The sequence below is a fragment of the Lolium perenne genome, chromosome 5 (assembly GCF_019359855.2).
Source record: "Lolium perenne isolate Kyuss_39 chromosome 5, Kyuss_2.0, whole genome shotgun sequence".
NCBI lineage: Eukaryota > Viridiplantae > Streptophyta > Magnoliopsida > Poales > Poaceae > Lolium > Lolium perenne.
Genome location: NC_067248.2, coordinates 200770274 through 200794745, shown reverse-complemented (window position 1 = coordinate 200794745; position 24472 = coordinate 200770274). Strand labels below are relative to the sequence as shown.

Below are 24472 nucleotides of genomic sequence, written 5' to 3'. Positions count from 1 at the left end.
CTCTACTAGCAACGGAGAGCATGCAAGATCATAAACAACACATATATGATAGATCAATAATCAACTTGACATAGTATTCCATATTCATCGGATCCCAACAAACACAACATGTAGCATTACAAATAGATGATCTTGATCATGATAGGCAGCTCACAAGATCTAACATGATAGCACAATGAGGAGAAGACAACCATCTAGCTACTGCTATGGACCCATAGTCCAAGGATGAACTACTCACACATCAGTCCGGAGGCGATCATGGTGATGTAGAGTCCTCCGGGAGATGATTCCCCTCCCCGGCAGGCAGCTCACACAAACACAACATGTAGCATTACAAATAGATGATCCTGATCATGATAGGCAGCTCACAAGATCTAAACATGATAGCACAAGAGGAGAAGATATGAGATGAATGAAGTGATTCAAAGCAATTGTAAAGATAATATGAGATGAATGAAGTGATTCAAAGCAATGGTAAAGATACTGACTAAACAACTGAATCATATAGCAAAGGCTTTTCATGAATAGTACTTTCAAGACAAGCATCAACAAGTCTTGCATAAGAGTTAACTCATAAAGCAATAGATTCTTAATAGAAGGTTTTGAAGCAACACAAAAAAAGATATAAGTTTCAGCAGTTGCTTTCAACTTTCAACATGTTTATCTCATGGATAATTGTCAACACAAAGTAATATGATGAGTGCAAATAAGCAAGTATGTAAGAATCAATGCACACAGTTGACACAAGTGTTTGCTTCTAAGATAAAAAGAAGTAGGTAAACTAACTCAACATAAAGTAAAAGAAAGGCCATTCGCAGAGGGAAGCAGGGATTACTCATGTGCTAGAGCTTTTTATTTTGAAAACATGGAAACAATTTTGTCAACGGTAGTAATAATTCATATGTGTTATGCATAAAACCTCCTATAAGTTGCAAGCCTCATGCATCGAATACCAATAGTGCTCGCACCTTGTCCTAATTAGCTCGGATTTCCATGGATTATCATTGCATTACATATGTTTCAACCAAGTGTCACAAAGGGGTACCTCTATGCCACCTGTACAAAGGTCCAAGGCGATAAATCGCATTTGATTTCTCGTTTGATAGATCTCAACTTGAGGACATCCATACCAGGACAACATAGAAAACAGATAATCGACTCCTCTTTTATGCTTTAAGCATTCAACAACATATAATATTCTCATAAGAGATTTGAGGATTAATGTCCAAGCTGAAACTTCCACCATGATACATGGCTTTGGTTGGCGGCCCAATGTTCTTCTCTAACAATATGCATACTCAAACCAGTCAACTCATGGAAAATCTCCAATAGTTCAGACAAGACGAACATGCATAGCAACTCACATGATATTTAACAAAGGTGTAACAGGTTGATGGCGTCCCCAGAAACATGGTTACCGCTCAACAAGCAACTTATAAGAACTAAGATACATAAGCGACATATTCTTTACTACAATAGTTTTTAGGCTAGTTTCCCATGAGCTATGTATTGCAAAGACAAGGAATGAAATTTTTAAAGGTAGCACGCAAGCAATTTACTTTGCAATGTCAGAAAAATACCACATAGTAGGTAGTTATGGTTGACACAAATGGCATAGGTTTTGGCTCAAGGTTTTGGATGCACGAGAAGCATTCCCTCTCAGTACAAGGCTTTGGCTAGCAAGGTTGTTTGAAGCAAACACAAGTATGAACCGGTACAGCAAAACTTACATAAGAACATATTGCAAGCATTATAAGACTCTACACTGTCTTCCTTGTTGTTCAAACACTTTTACCAGATAATATCTAGACTTTAGAGAAACCAATCATGCAAACCAAATTTCAACAAGCTTTACGGTAGTTCTCCACTAATAGGTTTAAACTACATGATGCAAGAGCTTAAACATGATCTTCTTGAGAACTCAAAACAATTGCCAAGTATCAAATTATTCAAGACAATATACCAATTACCACATGAAGCATTTTCTGTTTCCAACCAAATAGCAATAGATGAAGCGGCTTTCAACCTTCACCATGAACATTAAAAGTAAAGCTAAGAACACCAGTGTTCATACGAACAAGCGGAGCGTGTCTCTCTCCCACAAGGATTGCTAGGATCCGATTTTATTCAGAGAATGAAAATAACAAAATGAAAATAAAAACACGCAGACGCTCCAAGTAAAGCACATAAGATGTGACGGAATAAAAATATAGTTTCACTAGAGGTGACCTGATAAGTTGTCGATGAAGAAGGGGATGCCTTGGGCATCCCCAAGCTTAGATGCTTGAATCTTCTTGAAATATGCAGGGATGAACTACGGGGGCATCCCCAAGCTTAGACTTTTCACTCTTCTTGATCATATTATATCATCCTCCTCTCTTGACCCTTGAAAACTTCCTCCACACCAAACTCAAAACAATCTCATTAGAGGGTTAGTGCATAATCAAAAATTCACATGTTCAGAGAGGACACAAGCATTCCTAACACTTCTGGACATTACCCAAGGCTACTAAAATTTAATGGAGCAAAGAAATCCACTCAAACACAGTAAAAGAGGCAATGTGAAATAAAAGGCAGAATCTGTCAAAACAGAACAGTCCATAAAGACGAATTTTTTCGAGACAACTAACATGCTCAGATGAAGAAGCTCAAATTGAATTAAAGTTGCGTACATATCTGAGGATTACTCATGAATTTTCGCAGATTTTTTAGACTTTCCTACAGAGAGATCTACTCAAATTCGTGACAGCTAAAAATCTGTTTTTGCGCAGAAATCCAAATCTAGTATCAACCTTACTATCAAAGACTTTACTTGGCACAAAAATGCAACAAAGTAAAGATACGAAGGTATTGCTATAGTAGTAAGAAGCACCTTGACTCAAATATAAAACAAAAATTGCAGAAATAAAATAATGGGCTGTCTCCATAAGCGCTTTTCTTTAACACCTTTCAGCTAGGCGCAGAAAGTGTAAATCAAGTAACATCTAGAGAAGAAACATCAACATCATAATTTGTTCTAATAATATAATCAAAAGGCAAATTCATTCTCTTTCTAGGGAAGTGTTCCATACCTTTCTTAAAACGGAATTGATATTTAATATTTCCTTCTTTCATATCAATAATAGCACCAACAGTTTGAAGAAAGGGTCTTCCCAAAATAATAGGACAAGATGCATTGCATTCAATATCCAAAACAACAAAATCAACGGGGACACGGTTATTGTTAACCGTAATGTGAACATTGTCAATCCTCCCCAAATGTTTCTTTATAGAATTATCAGCAAGATTAACATCCAAATAACAATATTTCAATGGTGGCAAGTCAAGCATATCATAGAGTTTCTTAGGCATAACAGAAATACTTGCACCAAGATCACATAAAGCATTACAATCAAAATCATTGACCTTCATTTTAATGATGGGATCCCAACCATCTTCCAACTTCCTAGGAATAGAAGTTTCAAGCTTTAATTTCTCTTCTCTAGCTTTTATGAGAGCATTTGTAATATATTTTGTAAAGGCCAAGTTTATAGCACTAGCATTAGGACTTCTAGCAAGTTTTTGCAAGAACTTAATAACTTTAGAGATATGACAATTCTCAAAATCAAAACCATTATGATCTAAAGCAATGGGATCGTTGTCCCCAATATTCTGAAAAATTTCAGCACTTTTATCACAAACAGTTTCAGCAGTTTCAGGCAATTTTGCATGCTTTGTATTAGAAGTAGAAACATTGCCAACACAAATTATTTTACCATTGATAGTAGGAGGTTTAGCAACATGTGAAGCATCAACATTACTAGTGGTGGTAATAGTCCAAACTTTAGCTATATTATTCTCTTTAGCAAGTTTTTCTTCTCTTTCCCACCTAGCATGCAATTCAGCCATCATTCTAATATTGTCATTAATTCGAACTTGTATAGCGTTTGCTATAGCAAATAACTTAATATCTTTAGTTTCATTACGCATAACTTTCAGTTTTAAAAGATCAACATCAGCAGCAAGACTATCGACCTTAGAAGCAAGAACATCAATTTTACCAAGCTTTTCCTCAACAGATTTGTTAAAAGTAGTTTGTGTACTAATAAATTCTTTAAGCATGACTTCAAGACCAGAGGGTACACTCCTACTATTGTTGTAAAAATTACCATAAGGATTACCATAACCATTACCATTATTAGAAGGATATGGCCTATAGTTGTTACCAAAATTATTCCTATAAGCATTGTTGTTGAAATTATTATTTTTAATGAAGTTCACATCAACATTCTCTTCTTGAGCAACCAATGAAGCTAAAGGAACATTATTAGGATCAACATTAGATCTACCATTAACAAGCATAGACATAATAACATCAATCTTATCACTCAAGGAGGAGGTTTCTTCAACAAAATTTACCTTCTTACCTTGGGGAGTCCTTTCAGTGTGCCATTCAGAGTAGTTGATCATCATATCATCAAAAATCTTTGTTGAAACACCCAAAGTGATGGACATAAAAGTACCTCCAGCAGCTGAATCCAATAGGTTCCTTGAAGAAAAAGTTAATCCTGCATAAAAGGTTTGGATGATCATCCAAGTAGTTAGTCCATGGGTAGGGCAATTCTTTACCAAAGATTTCATTCTTTCCCATGCTTGGTGATACGTCTCAAATGTATCTATAATTTCTTATGTTCCATGCTAGTTTTATGACAATACCTACATGTTTTATATACACCTTATATCATTTTTATGCATTTTCCGGGACTAACCTATTAACAAGATGCCGAAGCGTCAGTTCCTGTTTTTTGCTGTTTTTGGTTTCAGAAATCCTACACAGGAAATATTCTCGGAATTGGACAAAACAAAAGCCCACGGTCTTATTTTCCACGGAGGCTTCTAGAACACCGAAGAGGAGACGAAGAGGAGCCACGAGGTGGCCACACCCTAGGGGGGCGCGGCCCCACCCTTGGCCGTGCCGCCCTATGGGGTGGGCCCCTCGGGACTCCACCGACATCGCCCCTTCGCCTATATATTCTTCTGTCTCCGAAAACCCTAAAACAATCGACGATATTCCACGAAGAGTTCCGTAGCCGCTGCCATCGCGAAGACAAGTTTCGGGGGACAGAATCTCTGTTCCGGCACGCCGCCGGGACGGGGAATTGCCCCCGGAGTCATCTCCATCGACACCACTGCCATCGTCATCGGCGTTGATGTCTCCCATGATGAGGAGGGAGTAGTTCTCCCCCGAGGCTGAGGGCTCTACCGGTAGCTATGTGGTTCATATCTCTCTCCCATGGTGTGATCTTTATGTGATCATGATCTTTATATCACTATTAATCTATGTGCTACTCTAGTGATGTTATTAAAGTAGTCTATTCCTCCTCCATGATGTAAAGTTGACAGTGTGTGCATCATGTAGTACTTGGCGTAGGTTATGATTGTAATCTCTTGTAGATTATGAAGTTAACTATTACTATGATAGTATTGATGTGATCTATTCCCCCTTTTATAGCTATTGGTGACAGTGTGTATGCTATGTTAGTACTCGGTCTAAATTGCAACGGTCTATTACGCACTCTAGAGGTTACTTTAATATGAACTCCGGACGTTGTGGAGCTTGTTTACTCCGGCTTGAGGTGTGCTTTTGTAGCCCTACACAATGAATGGTGTTTGTTATCCAACAAGAGGGTGTTTAAGAGTAGCACAAGTGAAGAGAAGTTATTTATTTATGTGATCATTGTTGAGAGTGTCCACTAGTGAAAGTATGATCCCTAGGCCTTGTTTCTAAGCATTGAAACACCGTATCCAACAAGTTCTGTTACATGTTCGCTTGCTGCCATTTTTATTTCAGATTACAATTACTACTTACAATCATCCATATTACTTGTATTTCAATATCTCTTCGCCGAACTAGTGCACCTATACATCTGACAAGTGTATTAGGTGTGTTGGGGACACAAGAGACTTTTTGTATCTTAATTACAGGGTTGCTTGAGAGGGATATCTTTGACCTCTACCTCCCTGAGTTCGATAAACCTTGGGTGATTCACTTAAGAGAAACTTGCTGTTGTTCTACAAACCTCTGCTCTTGGAGGCCCAACACTGTCTACAGGAATAGAAGCGTGCGTAGACATCACTTGGGCAACATGTTCATTATCCAATTGCTTAAAATTCATAATGCTAATTCTCAAAGATATAATTTTAGCAGGAGGATAATATCTTCCAATGAAAGTATCTTTACATTTAGTCCATGAATCAATACTATTCTTAGGCAAAGATAGCAACCAATCTTTAGCTCTTCCTCTTAAGGAGAAAGGAAACAATTTCAGTTTTATAATGTCCCCATCTACATCCTCATACTTTTGCATTTCACAAAGTTCAACAAAATTATTAAGATGGACAACAACATCATCAATACTAACACCAGAAAATTGCTCTCTCATAACAAGATTTAGTAAAGCAGGTTTAATTTCATAAAATTCTGCTGTAGTAGCAGGTGGAGCAATATATGTGCATATGAATATTATTTGTGCTAGTGAAATCACACAACTTAGTGTTCTCAGGGGTATTCATTTTAACAATAATGAAAATAAGTAAAGCAAACTAAATTAAGTAAAGTAAAACAAGTAACTAATTTTTTTGTGTTTTTGATATAAAGAAAGCAAACAAGACAGAAAATAAAATAAAGCAAGACAATAAACAAAGTAAAGAGATTGGGTGTGAGAGACTCCCCTTGCAGCGTGTCTTGATCTCCCTGGCAACGGCGCCAAAAAACATTCTTGATGGCGCGTGATGCACACGTCCGTTGGGAACCCCAAGAGGAAGGTGTGATGCGTACAGCAGCAAGTTTTCCCTCAGTAAGAAACCAAGGTTATCGAACCAGTAGGAGATGAAGGCCACGTGAAGGTTGTTGGTGAAAGAGTGTAGTGCGGCGCAACACCAGGGATTTCGGCGCCAACGTGGAATCTGCACAACACAATCAAAATACTTTGCCCCAACTTAACAGTGAGGTTTTCAATCTCACCGGCTTGCTGTAAACAAAGGATTAAACGTATGGTGTGGAGAATGATGTTTGTTTGCAAAGAACAGCAGAGAACAAATATTGCAGTATATTGTATTTCAGATGTAAAAGAATGGACCGGGATCCACAGTTCACTAGTGGTGTCTCTTCAATAAGATAAATAGCATGTTGGGTGAACAAATTACATTTGGGCAATTGACAAAATAGAGAGGGCATAACAATGCACATACATATCATGATGACTAATATGAGATTTACTTAGGGCATTACGACAAAGAACATAGACCGCTATCCAGCATGCATCTATGCCCAAAAAGTCCACCTTCGGGTTAGCATCCGCACCCCTTACAGTATTAAGTTGCAAACAACAGACAATTGCATTAAGTACTGTGCGTAATGTAAACAATACAAATATCCTTAGACAAAGCATTGATGTTTTATCCCTAGTGGCAACAACACATCCATAACCTTAGAACTTTCTATCACTGTCCAGATTCAATGGAGGCATGAACCCACTATCCAGCATAAATACTCCCTCTTGGAGTTACAAGTATCAACTTGGCCAGAGCCTCTACTAGCAACGGAGAGCATGCAAGATCATAAACAACACATATATGATAGATCAATAATCAACTTGACATAGTATTCCATATTCATCGGATCCCAACAAACAAAACATGTAGTATTACAAATAGATGATGCTGATCATGATAGGCAGCTCACAAGATCTAAACATGATAGCACAAGAGGAGAAGACAACCATCAAGCTACTGCTATGGACCCATAGTCCAAGGATGAACTACTCACGCATCAGTCCGGAGGCGGGCATGGTGATGTAGAGCCCTCCGGTGATGATTCCCCTCTCCGGCAGAGTGCCGGAGGCGATCTTCAGAACCCCCCGAGGTAGGGTTGACGGTGGTGGCGTCTCAGTATGTTTTCTCGTATCGTGGCTCTCGGTACTAGGGTTTTCGCGACGGAGAAATTATATAGGCGAAGGGGCAGAGTCGGGGGACGCTCGAGGGGCCCACCCCATAAGGCGGCGCGGCCAGGGGTGGGGCCACGCCCCCCTATGGTGTGGCCGCCTCGTGCCCCCTCTCCGTCTCCTCTTCGGTGTTCCGGAAGGCTCCGTGGAAAATAAGACCGTGGGCTTTTGTTTCGTCCAATTCCGAGAATATTTCCTGTGTAGGATTTCTGAAACCAAAAACAGCAGAAAATAGGAACTGGTGCTTCGGCATCTTGTTAATAGGTTATTGCCAGAAAATGCCTCAAAATGATATAAAGTGTATATAAAACATGTGAGTATTGTCATAAAACTAGCATGGAACATAAGAAATTATAGATACGTTTGAGACGTATCAAACAGCGGTGGAGTGGCTGACGACGAGAACGACAAGGAGCGGAGGTCCAGGAGGTAGTGTGGCTCACCAGGAGCACGATAGAGTGCTCAGAATGGCAAGGGGAGGTCCAACAACGACGAAACCGTCGACGAGGTCTGCTAGGCCGAAGATGGGGAAGATCGCTGTGGCGATGATTGGGAGCGCCCCCGGCTTGATTGAGGCACCAGGAGAACAATGACGACGAGGCGGTTATGGGGTTGGTCTCAGCTCGACGATGAGAAGTAGGTTGAGGCTCACACATGGTTCTCTCCCGTGGTTGTGTTGGAGAGGAAGAAGAAAAAGAAGGGAGGGGATAAAGGAGGATCGGGGTGGTTGGCGTGGTCCATGAATAAAGCGAGAGAGAGAGATGGCCTCACACTTGCGGCGTGGAGGTGGGCAAGCGGTGACGCTGCTATCGATGTCCATCGCGTGCCGAGGATGAAGAGAGAAAAAGATAAGGAGGGAGGGTCGAAGGGGAACGCTGTGTTTGGCCTCCGTGGCGGGCCACCAGAAGGAAAAGCATGGGCCACCGGAAGGAAAAGCATGGGCCGCCGGCTAGAGGAGGAAAATGCCACGAAGAAGGAGAGCCCAGGAAGGTAAGGGTTATTGTTTTATGTTTCTATTTTGAAAATCATTTTCCTTTGTTTTGAAAACTGATTTAGGAACCATTTGAAAACAAAAAAAACCCATATTTTTATTTTATTTTGATGAGATCCGAACATTTGAAATAGTTTTATTTATCTTATAGTTTTGGTTCTAGGGCTTTGTTTAAAAGAAGGGACAATGGAGGTTTATTGATAAAACCATATGAAAGGGACAATATTGAAATAGGGTTTATAAAATAAATTTTATTTAATAAAAACATGGATGGTATGATGCATGATGTTATGATGATGCATAAAAGAAAAGGAAAGCAAATGTAATATGGGGTATTTTCCTGGGCCATTACATCACAAAACGTTCAACATCACCTAGTAATGATCTTGAGACCAAGTAAAGAGCAGGAGACCGAGGAAGATAAAAACGAGATTGGAGCACACCAAATGCATGCTCGACATCCCTCATGCAACTCTCCTAGAGAGAAGCAAGGTGAGACATTTCTGGCTTAGTGGTTAAGTGATTGTCTTTACTAGTGTCGACCACCTTGGATAGGTGCCATCGGCTAGGCAGTACCATTTATTATGATGGTGAGCATTCCTCAAAGAAGCAAAGCATTTCTGAATTGATGAGAAACTGGGCTATCGGTAGACGTCTTTTTTTCACCACAAAGTAGGTATAGTACTCCCTCGCAACATGAAATAGCTTCGTGAACAACTCCTTATTCATCCTATAATGCCGCGGAAAATCCTGTAGGATATTTATTGTCACGTCCGCGAAATTGTCGCCATATAGCATGGCATGACACTCCATCATCGCCTTGGCTTCGACTTCTTCTCCCAAATTTCAAATCTCCACTTTCGAGCCCAACATTTTTTAGCTTTTCTGCTTGTAATTGTAAAAGACAAGCGAGGATCGACAAGTGCTCATCATCATCGATGTTGGTGAGGGTTTCCTCTTCATGAATTGTTGGATCATCATCTATCTGTCACTACCCATTATCTGTGACTCAAACAATGAAGCGATGAACCAAACAAATGATGGCTAGGCAAACAGTCGAATGCCCAGTCAAACCTGCTCGACCTCCTAGGAGAAACAGAGAAGGGGTGAACCACTAAACCATCGTAGTTGAAAGGGGAAACCGAGAGGCGAGGTGGCGTGTGCGGGGGGGGGGGGGGGGGGTGGTCTTTAATATTCATGCCAAAAACTATACACCTTATATCTAGGAAGGGAGCGATTATTATATAAGCATAATTGAAGCATCAAAGATATCCTTTGTACCACATGCCAAAAATCATTGTAACATTTAACTCATGGGTACACAACAAAACGGTGAGATGTTTGTAATGTTCTAGAAACCCTTTTTGCAACATCAAAAGTTTTTTTAAAAAAGTTTTCCAGCGTCAAACATGGAGGCACCAACATGGCTGATTCGAGCTTGCTGGACACGGATCCACTACCAGAATACCTACATGGAGGAATCATACGCTGGAAACTCCGACTAATTCGCTAGCCAACATCGGTTTTTTGTTTTGCCTGCGCGTGGGGAGATCAATGACGATGGTTTCCATGGAGAGCACACCGGATCGCGGGGTCCCCTTCTTTAGCCTAGCAGGGCGTGGGGAGGTTGTTGTCTATGTCGTCCTCATCGACCTTCACCTGGTATGGTGTGGGAGGCACAACCTTCCTATCTGGAAAACAATATAGAACATATGTCCATCAAATCAGTAAAGCTACAACGATGGCGTCACAATTATCCTCCACGGCACCACGGCACCACCCAAAGCCTACCGACGCCGACGCCGCCGCCGCCGCCGCCGCCGCCTCCGCCTCCGCCTCCGCCTCCTACTCCGCCTCCGCTTGTGCCGGAAAGGGAAAAGCCTCTGCTTGTGCTGGAAAGGGGAAAACCTCTGCTGGTGCCGGAAAGGGAAAAGCCTCTGCTACTGCTGGTGCCGGAAAGGGAAAAACCTCTGCTCATGCCGGAAAGGGGAAAGCCTCTGCTGATTCTAGAAAGCAGGTAGTTCAGGGCTATTCAAAGAATAGATTGGTCCAAGCCACAGTATGGTTTCCTTTCTTGAAAGAAGGGCAAGGGGAAATCGACGGACTTCACTGGGATGATGATAAGCTAGAGAAGGAGATCGATGGTTGTCTCCGGCAGTTGAAGGACAACCCCTTTGTCTACTACGGAGGTGCTATTGATGATGAGTCTTTTCTTTTCCTTGACGAGCAGCAGCTAACAATGCTGAATCGACGTCTCGCGCTGTGTCGCATCAGAGCTTATGAGGACAAATACCAGGATATGGACGATGAAACACTGTCAGGGCTATTCCCTAATGACGATCTCGATGCCAATGAGTACTATTTGGATTATGAGCGCAGTTTTGAATGGTACTTCGATGATGTATACTGCCAATATGCTGACTTTCAGGACTACCAGCGACTCGTGCTTCGGAATACTGGTGAGTATGAAAAGTGGGAATATTACCGCAGGACTTGTAGTACGCTTGAGAGTGATCAGGAATATGTCAAGTTCTGGGAAACATTGTTAAGTACAACTCAGTTGATTGGATGGTACATAACAAGGACGACCTGTGAGTCAAGAATTGAGAGGCTGTTCTATTATCATACACTGAAGATTGCAGCAGTACATCCCAATGTTTACAAGACTTTAATTAGATCAGGCTGCATTGAATTTAGGCGCAGCTTGCAGGTTAATTATATTTGGTCTGTGCCCTATGCTGATTTTCTATTTGAGATGTGGAAGCTGCTTACTGGGGAAAAGCTGAGCTTCAAGGATGCGTTGAAGCGTCTCTACACCAATGGCAAGCACTCTTCCATTTTTGCAATCCAGGCTGAGTTTGAGCCAAATTTACATCCGTTGAAAGAGCTGTATAAACCCTTCTTGGATCACATTGGTGAAAAGGCGGCTGAAGAAGCCCATCAGTTGATCATGGACTATGTTACAAGACATGAAAGGCAACCCAAGACATATTATGATTATGCGAAAAAGAAGTTGTGTATTGCTGAAAAGATTGGTTTGATCCCCTCATCGTCCACAAAAGCTCCATGTGGAAATGAAGTTAATACTCACACTGTGAAGCAGGGGATCGGAAGCAGAGGAATATAGGAGTACCATATATATGTACCTCAAGAATCAAGATTCATTGTTTAGTTATGTAGCATCCTAATATATACACTTAATGTTGCATGCCCTATCAAGTTGTATAGCAGTGAATCGCTGCAGCTAGTGTTGGGCATTGACCTTCTAGTGCCTGTCATCAACTTAATGGTCACAGTATTAGTTCTGGCTTGCAATCTCAAAGTGTAGACCGAGTAGATCTAAAATTTGTACTCAGTATACTGTGCTAGTTGGTTTGCTTATGTCTAAAAAAAAAAGAAACGATGGCGTCACAATGGTTGGCCCCGAGAAGTTAACTACAACAGTGGATGCAACCACCGAGCGCAGGAGATGCAATAAGAAACAACCGTAAGTGAGGTGCACATGTGGGAGGCCATGGAGCGGATATTTGCAAACAAGAAACACAACAAGCAGAGAGAAGCTACGTGCGCATCAGAGCGAACAAAAACCACACTGTACACGGTGTTCCTATTAGGATTCATTAATCATGATCTATCTCTATGTACAAGCTATGCAAATCATCTATTTATTCTTCTTATTGTCCAGATCATCAAGTTTTAGCCATCAAATATACAATAATTTCACGTCAATTAAGTTTGACATCTCAACTATTTTGACCAATTGAATCTTGCATATATTCATTTAGACAACTTCATGGTTCATGTGATTTATACCCTTTCGTTTATCCAATATAAAGATTTCCACTGCAATGTGTGTGTATCTTCTTGTTTTTCTTGAAAAAAAGAGCAACTTGGGAAATCCACTTTCCCTCATAGGAATGGAATAGATGTCCCCAGTGTGTACAAAATGTAAAACCAAACAGAAAAATATCTCGTACTTCATAATGTTGATATATTTTGAGATACTTTTTTTTCCGTACTTCCAATACTAGTATGGTTGTATTTGTGGTGTGTACGTAACTGTACTCGTGGTTCAACTGATAAGTACTTCTGTTTTTAGTGTATTTGATACGGTTTTTTTCGCTTTACTCACTAACTGTACTTGCTCGTGTGCGCTACTTTACCTGTGCTTTTGTAACTGTACTTACTCGTGTGTACGACTGTACTTCTGTATCAGTACTTGCTCGTGTGCGCGACTGTATCTGACTTGTGTAATCGACTGTACCTGTATTTGTTCGTGTGCGTGACTATACTTACTCGTGTGCATGATTGTAAGTACTTTTTTTTTTGAAGAAAGAGGCAAAAGCTTTGCCTCTTATATTGATATAGTAGGAGCAAACATGCTACGGCCTAGGCCAAAAAAGGGGGAAAAAAGCCAAAAGCAGTTCACATGGTAGGAAAACCGGAAAAAAAAGGCTGCTAGGCGATGATTTCCGCAAGATGCTTTGCGCCAGCCAAGATCCAGTTTGCGCCCTCGTCTTTGATCTTCTGAAAGATAGTCGGGGGCGTTTGCTCCTTGTTGTTGAAAACCCGAGCGTTTCTCTCTTTCCAGATCTCCCAAGTGATCAGGATGACCGCAGATTTGAGCCCTTGCGGACAGGTGGTGGGAGACTCTGGTGGATTTGAACTTATATTCGAACGAAGTTGCTACACTTTGAGATATGCATGCGATGTGAATCGATGATGGTATGTACGCGTATGTTGGCTCTTCGCGTACTTGGATGGGTTCGGTGGATGCGCCCATGTTGTTGGCATGCTCGTTCAGCTGGACCTGGATGCTAGTACGTACTTCCACGTCCCCGACGCGCTGGTTTCGAAATCACTGGGATTGCTACCACGTGTCCATCACGTGAGGGTCGCTCGGGCACGAATCTTCCCTCGTCGGCCTTCACGTAGTCCTACCCTTTTATTTCACGTGCGTATTAGGCATTGCATTGCCAAAATGTACTAGGCACGATGCTCCCGATCAGATTACTTGGACCAGGCCAACACATTAGACAAACGCAAAATCTGCAAAGGATGGAACTATGAAGACCATTAAAGCCCCCATAGGCCATAGCCCAACGGTTGCCGGCCAGGCTTCCACCTATTTACTCCTAGTTCTAGCGGTGCGGGTCCATCGGCAATCCCTATTCTCCGCGGTGAATCCTATTCACCGCTCAAAGCGAGCTCTATCGGGCGCGCCGCATACCCCACGTGCATGGCCTGGCCCATTTAATCACGATTGTGTCTCTTCTCTTTTCTCATGTGTCACCGTCACTGATGGTGGACGAGGGATAGAGATCAAGTGACATGCACCTTTTGCATGTCACCGTGTGACATGCGGCCTAAATCTAAATAAATATTGCAAAAAAAATTGAAAAAAAATCATGCATGTTCACATCATATATGAAGATGATCTCTAAAAATTTCATATCAAAATTTGAAACATACATCAAGAAACAAAAAAGAGAAACTCAAATGTGAATAGTCTATAGATAAACTCAGATTTGAATTCGGGAACTATTCATGACAGATTTCTCTTTTTTGTTTCTCGATGTGTGTTTCGAATTTTGATCTGAAATTTTTAGGGATTATCTTAATATGTGTTGCGAACATGCATGTTTTTTTTTCAAATTTTTTTGCAATGTTTAAATTTGAATTTAGGCCGCATGTCACACGGTGACATGCAAAAGGTGCATGTCACCTGATGGACGAGACGGGCTACTGATTGCTGTTACATACTTTTACTCGGGAGCAGACAGGAAGCCAGTCAACACACCCAGACCCGGATTACATGTTTTCTTTTAATTTTTTGATTTCCTATTTTAAATTTATCGTTTGGTTTCTCCTTTATTTCCTTTGTTTGTTTTTTGATCTTCATAATATTTTCCTTTTACTTTCTTTATTTTAATATTTTTTTTCTGTTCAGCTTAGATCAAACTTGAAATTTGTTCATTTTTCGAATTTTTGTTTTGAGTTTAAACTCGTTCAATATCGAATTTTGTTCTGATCCTATCAATTTTGAAAATTGTTCAAATTAGAAATTTTATCACATTCGAAATTTTTTCATCTTTGAAATTTTTTCAAACTTCAAATTTATCACATTCGGAACTTGTTTATGTTAAAAAAATTGATCAATCCAAATTTTGTTCTGATACTAAAAAAATTAATTCATATTTTTTATTCTATAATTGTATAATTGTTCACATTATTAATTTATTAATCTATAATTGTTCATTTTTGAAATTTGTTCTGATTCTAAAAAATTTATGTTCATTTTTCAAATTTCTTCGCACTTATTACGGGCAGTTGTAGTCCCTTGCTTCAAATTAGATCAAATTGGTATGTCTTCTTTTTCTGATGGATTCCTTGCAAGTACACGAAAGTCAGGCTTTGACCTTCGGTTTCATGTTGAAATGAAACAGTGTAAGCTTCTACGTGGACTATAATGAAGAGAATTCGAAAAGAAAAAAAGTTGAACGATTCAAAGAAGCAACTACGAACTGATGCACCAAGCCCATCTTACTCGGGGACGGTTGATTCTCTTAGCGGGAGCGGCCATTATCGTCGCTTAAGGCGATGAGTAGGAGGACCCATTCTCCGCTCACAGCGGGAGCGATTCGATCCTCCATGAAGCGACGGATGGGTGGGCCGGCCCATTAGCGCCTACCCTGTTTGGCTTTTTTTTCCTTTGGTTCTGGTTTTTTTCATTTTCGGTTTTGGTAATTTTGAAATTTGTTTAGATTTGTTTTTTTGTTCTGATTTTAAAAATGTTCATATTATAAAATTATTCAATTTTGAAATTTACTTAAATCTGAAATTTGTTTGATTTTAAAAATCTTTATTTTCAAATTCTGTTTTAAATTTTTAAATTTTAAATTTGTTTGAATTTTGAAATCTAAACTGAACGAAAGAAAAGAAAGAAAAAAGCAGTACTAAGTTTATTGGGCCACGTTTGGAACGGCCCGGTAGGAAGAACCTTTAGTGGAGAAACCCTTCCCTTCCGCTAAATGCGGTGGATAGCGCTCCCGGGTCCATCGATGTCACCATCTTCTCCGTTCGATTCATCGTCGGCTATTCGGCTGGGCAGCCCACCGTCGTCTGGTTCGCCTCGCCGGAGCTTCACAAGTCGGCGACGTCACCCTCCGCCCAAAGAAGAAAACGATGGCGGCGATAGAAAGCGAACGAGGACCATAATACTATTTCCGATGGCGAACTAAGGCCACCTCCCCCATACCCGCATGCGACTCATTTGATTCTCTTCTTTGATTTGAGAGAGTACGTGTCCAATTTGATTCTGCCAATCGACATTGACGCAAAAGTTTCAGCTGCTCTATTATATACTCGTCCACTACCTTAGTACATGGCTGCAGACATCTACGAACTTGCGAGCATTCATGTTGCTATCTTAAATGTTTTTGACGGAGACGGGGCGAGGACAGAGGGCTCAAGTAATCAAGTCCCCGACGAAGACAGAGCCAGAAACTAAGTCCTCCATAACCAGCGGCGACGAATGCTCGAACCTTCGGAGCCTACAACCATAAGTTCAGTCGGTGTGGAACCAGCGGCTGCCTGCTTTGACGGGCATGTACTATGTCGGATGGGCCCTCGTCGCCTTGATACCACTGACTTATCAGCTCGTGGGTGTTGGTTGAATTATTGTTAGAAGATGGACCAAGTGGGGAGGAGCCGACAGTGAGACAAAGTAATTCTGAAATCAACCGTTCGATCTTACCAGTCCACTCGATTATGGGAGACGACCATGTCACTGCAAACAAAACTGTAGCAGAGGTAGTAGTGATGAGAACAGATCTTGTGCTGCCATGCCAGGAGAAAATCTTGATTTCACGGGGAGGGGGAGGGGGTTCGCTGCCTACATATCTTTGAAATGTGCCACCGTCGCCCCTTGCGACGGGATATTATACATCGAGCTGACCGAGAACCGGCTGTGCTCTTCCAGAGACCAGGATACCTTGTCCAAGCCCTCCGAGAGAACCACATCGGCCAGTAAAGAGATTAGATTATTCCACTATGTAACTTCTTGTTAGTCCAGGGTGCGCTGCAACCGAAACTGAGGGTTGGGAGATGAGAACACACTACTAACCGACACCATCTTATCGTCACAAATTGCAAAAAAGGCGAGGGAAATGGTCTTTGAGCGGCCCCTCACCACACCACCAGTCCATCCAAAATAAGGTACGATTCCCGTTACGCACCTCATGCTTAGCCCCTAATTTGAATAGGTGCTTGATATGATGCAATACTTCTCCAGAACCGCGAACCACCCTGGCCCGAGCCTACGAAGATGTTGTTAGCATCCGCATACCTCGCGCGAGTAATTCTTGCCCAAAGCGCATCATTAGGTTGGTAGAGCTTCCAGATCCATTTCATCATCAAAGATGTATTCATTTTCTTGGAATTTAGGATTCCCAATCCCCTACATTCCTTTGGCCAGCAAATGGCCAGCCATCCCACCAGGTGGTATTTTCATTTGGGCCCAGATCCTTCCCAATAGAACCTAGACCTACGCGAGTCAAACTTGAGGTGGACACCCTCTTGCAGGAGGAAGAGACCCATAGCAAACAGAGGGTGGCTAGCGAGGCAAGAGTTAGAGAGGATAAGTCCCCCACCCGAGGAGAGGAATCTCCCAATCCATGGTTCTACTCTGCCTGCTAGTTTAGCAATCAGGAAGTGCCACTGCTCAATGGTGATGTGTCTGTCCGAGATTGGTAGGCTGAGATAGATGGAGGGAAAGGTTCCCAACGTGCAATTGAGCATGTTAGCGACCCTTCGCTGCTCCTCCGTCTCCCCCATGACGACCACCTCGCTCTTGTGGTACTACATTTTGAGGCCAGACATGTCCTCAAAACACATGAGGAGAAACTTAAGATTGGCTATGTCTTTGTCATTGGAGGTGCGAGATTCCCCCGAAATGAAGTGCGGCACCACACGGTGGATATGGCCCGTGGCGCACGCCAAGGAGAGTATGATGGATAAAGCCTCAACAATAAAGTTTGAAAAGCAGAGGAGAGAGTGGGTACCCTTGCCTCACTCCTCGCTTGTTTCTAAAAATGGCCCAATTCCCAATTAATTGTGATAGCAATCTGGCCGCCCGAGATCAACTGTGAAATTCTATGCACAAAACCTGAGTCAAAACCCTTTAGGCGCAACACTTCAAGGAGGAAGTCCTAGTTAACTCTATCATATGCTCTCTCGAAGTCTAGCTTAAGTAAGATGCCCCCAAGCTTCTTAGGCTTAAGCTCGTGGACAATCTCCATCAGGGCAAGGGCCCCGTCGAGAATGAACCTGCCTTTGATGAACACCGTTTGGTTCGGGCTAATGATTTTGTTGGCGATAGGGTCCAGTCGGCAAGCAAAAGATATTGAGGTAATTTTTAAGATCACATAAATCAGCGCAATGGGTCTAAATTGCAACATCAAATCTGCCCTAGAACTTTCGGAATAAGAGACAACACCCCATAGTTAAGTCTCGATTTATCAATTCTACCTGGGGATATGCAGAACTCCATACTTGACGGACGCCCAGACTTTCTTGAAGAAAGGCAACAAGAAGCCATCCGGGTCCGGAGCGGCGTCAAACTTCAACTCCATGCCAATAGCTTCAAGTCCTTCTGAAAAGGTGAAGGCCTGGCCAGCGTTTTCGAGATCCGTGACTCTCGGGTGTCTTTCCCAAGCATCTTTAGCAAGGCCACACATTCTAGGAGTTGTTGTTCCCAATAACTCACGGTAGATGCTATATGTAACATCCCAAAAATTTCAAAACAAAGAAAATGAATTTCCCTTTTTCCAAATTTTGGAACCAACAAAAACTTTTATTACCAATTGGGCTATGCATAGTGAGCATGCTTAATTCTTATGCTATTGCCATGATTGCTTGTTGAACTACTTTGAAATGATCTTAAACCCTAAACCTCACACCCCTTTTCACCATCCAAGTTAAAACAAAATAAAAAGAAATTAAATAAGAAAAGGGCCTAGGTGCCTAAGGCTATTTTTGTAAAACTTTACCCTAGGCCTTTCTACTTGGTTTGGAGGTTTGGAAAACCTTAATAAACCTTACCTAGTACTTATCAAACCAAATCCAAGGTGAAACAAAAGATTTTAAAAAGAAAATAAAAATGCCATAGAGGCATATGAGAGCAAATAGCAAATTTGTGAATTTGAGAACCTTGACCCTAGGACTTGTTGTGAATGGTTGGATCACTCCTCTATACCATTTCAACCCTCAACAACACCAATTGGGTCAAGAGAGATCAAATCAAAAATAAAATCAACATATGCATAGAGGCATATGTGACACATAACCATAATACCAAATCTTGTCCTATGCACTCCTACCTTGCCCAAATGGTGTGAAACCATCTCTAAACCTAATCTCACACTAAATGGACCCTAGACCTTGCCCAAGTAAAGCAAGGGAAACAAAATAGAAGATTAAGAAAAATTGGCTTTTTACCTCTTATGTGTTTATGGCCATTTTTGCAAATCTTTGAACTAGACCTTTTGGAATGGTTTAAATGGTTAGGAAATGTTCCTAAACTAATAAGAATCACTTTGGAGTCAAGAAAAATCAAATCAAATAGATAGAAATGATATAGTGAGAAAATTCCATTTTTCACTCACATACACTTTGGCCCACTTTTCAAATCTTTAACCAAGGCCACCATTGCTTGTGCCATTGCTTGTAAAACACTTATATATCAAAAAGAAACCCTTTTGCATCAAAGAAACCCAATTCAAATCAAAGAAGAATTCAAATTCAACATACATGTGATAATGGTCACTTTGCCCATTTATAAAATGTTACCCACTTTGCACCCCTGGTTTGGTTTATTCCTAAACTAAACTTGGTCAACACTTTCCACCTCATCCAAGTCCATGTCAAGATGAACAAGTTTGTTGTTGACCATCAATGTTGACTCTGCTTAGGTTGACCGGAATAGACGAGACAAGAGGAGACATTGAAACTTTGTGAAGATCATCTCAATTTTGAAATCTTGCAAATCTTCACCAAATTGACCACCACCACCACCATTCTACTTCTTTTAATATTCCAACACATTCCACCAAAAAGATTTGAAAAATTCAAAAAGAATCTTCATGCGGCCATTTCATCAAACACTTGGCAGGCATCTTTTTACTTTGAGCATACATGCTTATACCCAATGGTTCTAAGCCTAAACCAGTGATAAAGTGAGATCATTAGGGACCCTGTACCTCCTCTGCATCAGATCATGTACTTTGGCCATGATAAAAATGGAGGAATGATCACCATTGTTGCCATGCCAAGTACCATGCCACCCCAATGCCACCCCTCGTCCCCTTCCCTCTCTGATCACTTTCACCATGTCAGCAAGCACGCCAACACTCTACCACGCATGCCAGTACCCTCCCTGGTCGAAGAAACGCACGCCCTCGCCCAGAACGTGACACGCCCATACGCGCCCAGACCATGCCAGTCACGCGGTGAGCGCGCACGGACACCGTCCTGGACGCGCCAGAGCACGCCGTCGTGCCATCGCTCTCGTCCTCCCCTGCAGCCCTATCTCTGCATCAAGCGTCGCCACCGCCTCCTCTACCCCGTAGACACGCTCAATAGCTCGCGGAGGACCCGTCGCCGTCGCCATGATCAAAGGATTGCCGCGCCAGTACTGCAAAGCCGATGACCTCCCCTGCACGTCGCCGTCCATCATTCGCCGTGCCATCACGCTCATTAGCTCCGCCTAGACGTCGCCTACCGCACGCGCACCTCGCCTTGCCCCTTCGCAGCCCGTAGCGCCATCGCCGCCGTCGACCCTGCCCCGCACCCTCGGCCATCACTCGCCCCTATAAATACCGGCTTCCCCTTGATAAATTCAGCACACCATCACACTCTCCTCCTTCTTCTAGCTCGCCAATCCCCTTTCCCCTCCTCGATTGAGCCTTCCTTCGCCGGAATTTGGCCGGAGGCCGTCGCTCCCGTGGCCAGATCAAGACGGTGATTCCGTCCACCGCAAGCACTCCCCCGACCATCGCTGACCTCGCCGTCGACTCCTTGTTCGTCTGCGACCCCCCTCGATCCTCGCCGGAGCTCCGGTAGGCCTCCGACCCCCTACTCACGCCACGGCCAGTGCTGCCTCTCGTCGTTGACGATGATGCACCTGCATCGTTGGATCGGGATCTGATCCTGCGGCTCCCAGTAGATGATACCGTTTCGCTGTAAAGACCCGCTGAGGAGTGGGGGCCACTGTCAGGCGGCCCGCTGCGTGCGAGGCGCGCTAGTTGGGCCAGCCCAGTCCCTTTCCCCTCGTTCTGGCCCATTTCCTTTCCCGCCTAGGCCCACTTTTTGAATTCAAATAAATCAGTTTAGTCAAGTTTGCTTGCAGATGCTTCTTTTCAAATTAAAATAACTTCAAATCTACTCAACCAAATTGGACCAACCTTATATTGTTGTAAAGCCCATGAAATGCTCCATCCAACCCCACAGGTTTCAAACCATGATCTATTGTAGAATTTGAATAGCAAAAATATCAAGTCAGAGACTTTTCAGTATTCAAATAAATCTAGAAAATCAACCATTTTGAATTTTGAGGTGATTCCACCTCTCAAAATTCACACTTCACAAACTCTAATTGTTTATGCAAAAATATCATATAAGTGATGTACATGATCATGGGCTAGAAGCAAAAGATTGGCTATGTAGTCAATAACTAGCCCATTTAAACCATTTCAAAAATTAGGAATTTAAATCTATGAGATGTAGCACCTCATTTAAATCATATTCCCAAGTGTTATGAAGTAATGTGATGTCCTTAGTGATACGTCTCCAACGTATCTATAATTTCTGATGTTCCATGCTTGTTTATTGACAATACTTACATGTTTTGTTCACACTTTATGATGATTTTATGCGTTTTCCGGAACTAACCTATTGACGAGATGCCGAAGTGCCAGTTCCTGTTTTCTGCTGTTTTTGGTTTCAGAAATCCTAGTAAGGAAATATTCTCGGAATTGGATGAAATCAACGCCCAGCATCTTATAATTGCACGAAGCTTCCAGAACACCCGAGAGGGACCAGAGGAGGGCCACAGGGGGCCCACACATGTAGGCGGCGCGGCCAAGGGGTGGGCCGCGCCCCCTGTTGTCTGGTGGCCCCAGACCCCTTCTGACGCCGCCCTTCCGCCTACTTAAGCTCTCCGTCACGAAAACCCTAAACACAAAAGCCACGGGACGAGAAAAGGTCTGCAGCCGCCGCCATCGCGAAGCCAAGATCTGGGGGACAGGAGTCTCTGTTCCGGCACGCCACCGGGATGGGGAAGTGCCCCCGGAAGGCATCTCCATCGACACCACCGCCATCTTCATCAACGATGTTGTCTCCCATGAGGAGGGAGTAGTTCTCCATCGAGGCTAAGGGCTGTACCGGTAGCTATGTGGTTAATCTCTCTCCCATGTACTTCAATACAATGATCTCATGAGCTGCCTTACATGATTGAGATTCATATGATGAGCTTTTTATCACTATTAATCTATGTGCTACTCTAGTGATGTTATTAAAGTACTCTATTCCTCCTCCATGGTGTAACGGTGACAGTGTGTGCATCATGTAGTACTTGGCATAGGTTATGATTGTGATCTCTTGTAGATTATGGAGTTAATTATTACTATGATAGTATTGATGCGATCTATTCCCCCTTTCATAGTGTGAAGGTGACAGTGTGCATGCTATGTTAGTACTCGGTATAATTGCAATGGTCTATCATGCACTCTAAGGTTACTTAAATATGAACATCGAATATTGTGGAGCTTGTTAACTCCGGAATTGAGGTGCTCTTGTAGCCCTACGCAATGAATGGTGTTCATCATCCAACAAGAGAGTGTAGAAGTAGCATAAGAGAAGAGAACTTATTTATTTATGTGATCAATGTTGAGAGTGTCCACTAGTGAAAGTATGATCCCTAGGCCTTGTTTCCAAATACTGCAATCATCGCTTATTTACTGTTCTGCTGCATCTTTACTTACTGCACGCCAACAAGCACTTTTCTGGCGCCTTTGCTACTACTCATATACATCCATATTACTTGTATTTCACTATCTCTTCGCCGAACTGGTGCACCTATACATCTGACAAGTGTATTAGGTGTGTTGGGGACACAAGAGACTTCTTGTATCGTGATTGCAGGGTTGCATGAGAGGGATATCTTTGACCTCTTCCCCCCTGAGTTCGATAAACCTTGGGTGATCCACTTAAGGGAAACTTGCTGCTGTTCTACAAACCTCTGCTCTTGGAGGCCCAACACTGTCTAGAGGAAAAGGAGTGTGCGTAGACATCAAGCTATTTTCTGGCGCCGTTGCCGGGGAGGTAAGGTAAAAGGTATTCACATCCTCCGACTACTAAGCTATTTTCTAGCACTGTTGCCGGTGTGTGAGTGCTCGAAGCTATTTCCTTTAGATCCTGCAATTGCATCTTTTTGTTTCTTGTTTACACTAGTTAGGCATAATGGAAAACAACTGTGAGCTTTTTAATCTTTTTCCTGAGTTAAGACATGAATTATTTGATGCAAAAATTAAAAAACCTATGGAACCTTATTTGCATGCTAGTAGCAATATTATTAGTATGAACGCAATTACTGCTAATACTATGGAGAAGTCTAAGCTTGGGGAAGCTAGTTTTTATGATCTTTTTAGCTTCCCATCTTTAGGGGAGAAAATTTGCCCTGATAATACTTTATCTCCCATATGCGATAACTCTAATGATGCTTGTGATATTTTAAATCCACCTACTGCAAGTACTGCTTTCAAGATACTGATACGTCTCAAACGTATCTATAATTTCTTATGTTCCATGCTACTTTTATGATGATACTCACATGTTTTATACACATTATATGTCATTATTATGCATTTTCCGGCACTAACCTATTAACGAGATGCTGAAGAGCCAGTTGCTGTTTTCTGCTGTTTTTGGTTTCAGAAATCCTAGTAAGGAAATATTCTCGGAATTGGACAAAATCAACGCCCAGGGTCCTATTTTTCCACGAAGCTTCCAGAAGACCGGGGGAGAGACAAAGTGGGGCCACGGCGTGGCCACACACCAGGGCGGCGCGGCCTGGACCCTGGCCGCGCCGGCCTATGGTGTGGGGCCCCCGTGAGGCCCCCTGACCTACCTCTTCGCCTACTTAAGCCTTCGTCGAAGATAGTTCCAGTACCAAGAGCCACGATACGGAAAACCTTCCAGAGACGCCGCCGCCGCCAATCCCATCTCGGGGGATTCAGGAGATCGCCTCCGGCACCCTACCGGAGAGGGGAATCATCTCCCGGAGGACTCTACACCGCCATGGTTGCCTCCGGATTGATGTGTGAGTAGTTCACCCCTGGACTATGGGTCCATAGCAGTAGCTAGATGGTAGTCTTCTCCCCATTGTGCTATCATTGTTGGATCTTGTGAGCTGCCTAACATGATCAAGATCATCTATCTATAA

At 42.4% G+C, this 24472-nt stretch overlaps 1 protein-coding gene across 1 annotated transcript; it reads left to right on the top strand.

The window, feature by feature from the left end:
* Positions 1-10699: 10699 nt before the first annotated feature.
* LOC127301504 (uncharacterized) lies at positions 10700-12352 on the top strand. Its single transcript, XM_051331760.1, has 2 exons — positions 10700-12034; positions 12077-12352. The coding sequence occupies exons 1-2, from the start codon at positions 10715-10717 to the stop codon at positions 12098-12100; spliced, it is 1344 nt and encodes a 447-aa protein (XP_051187720.1). The 5' UTR covers positions 10700-10714; the 3' UTR covers positions 12101-12352.
* The last annotated feature ends 12120 nt before the right edge of the window (positions 12353-24472 follow it).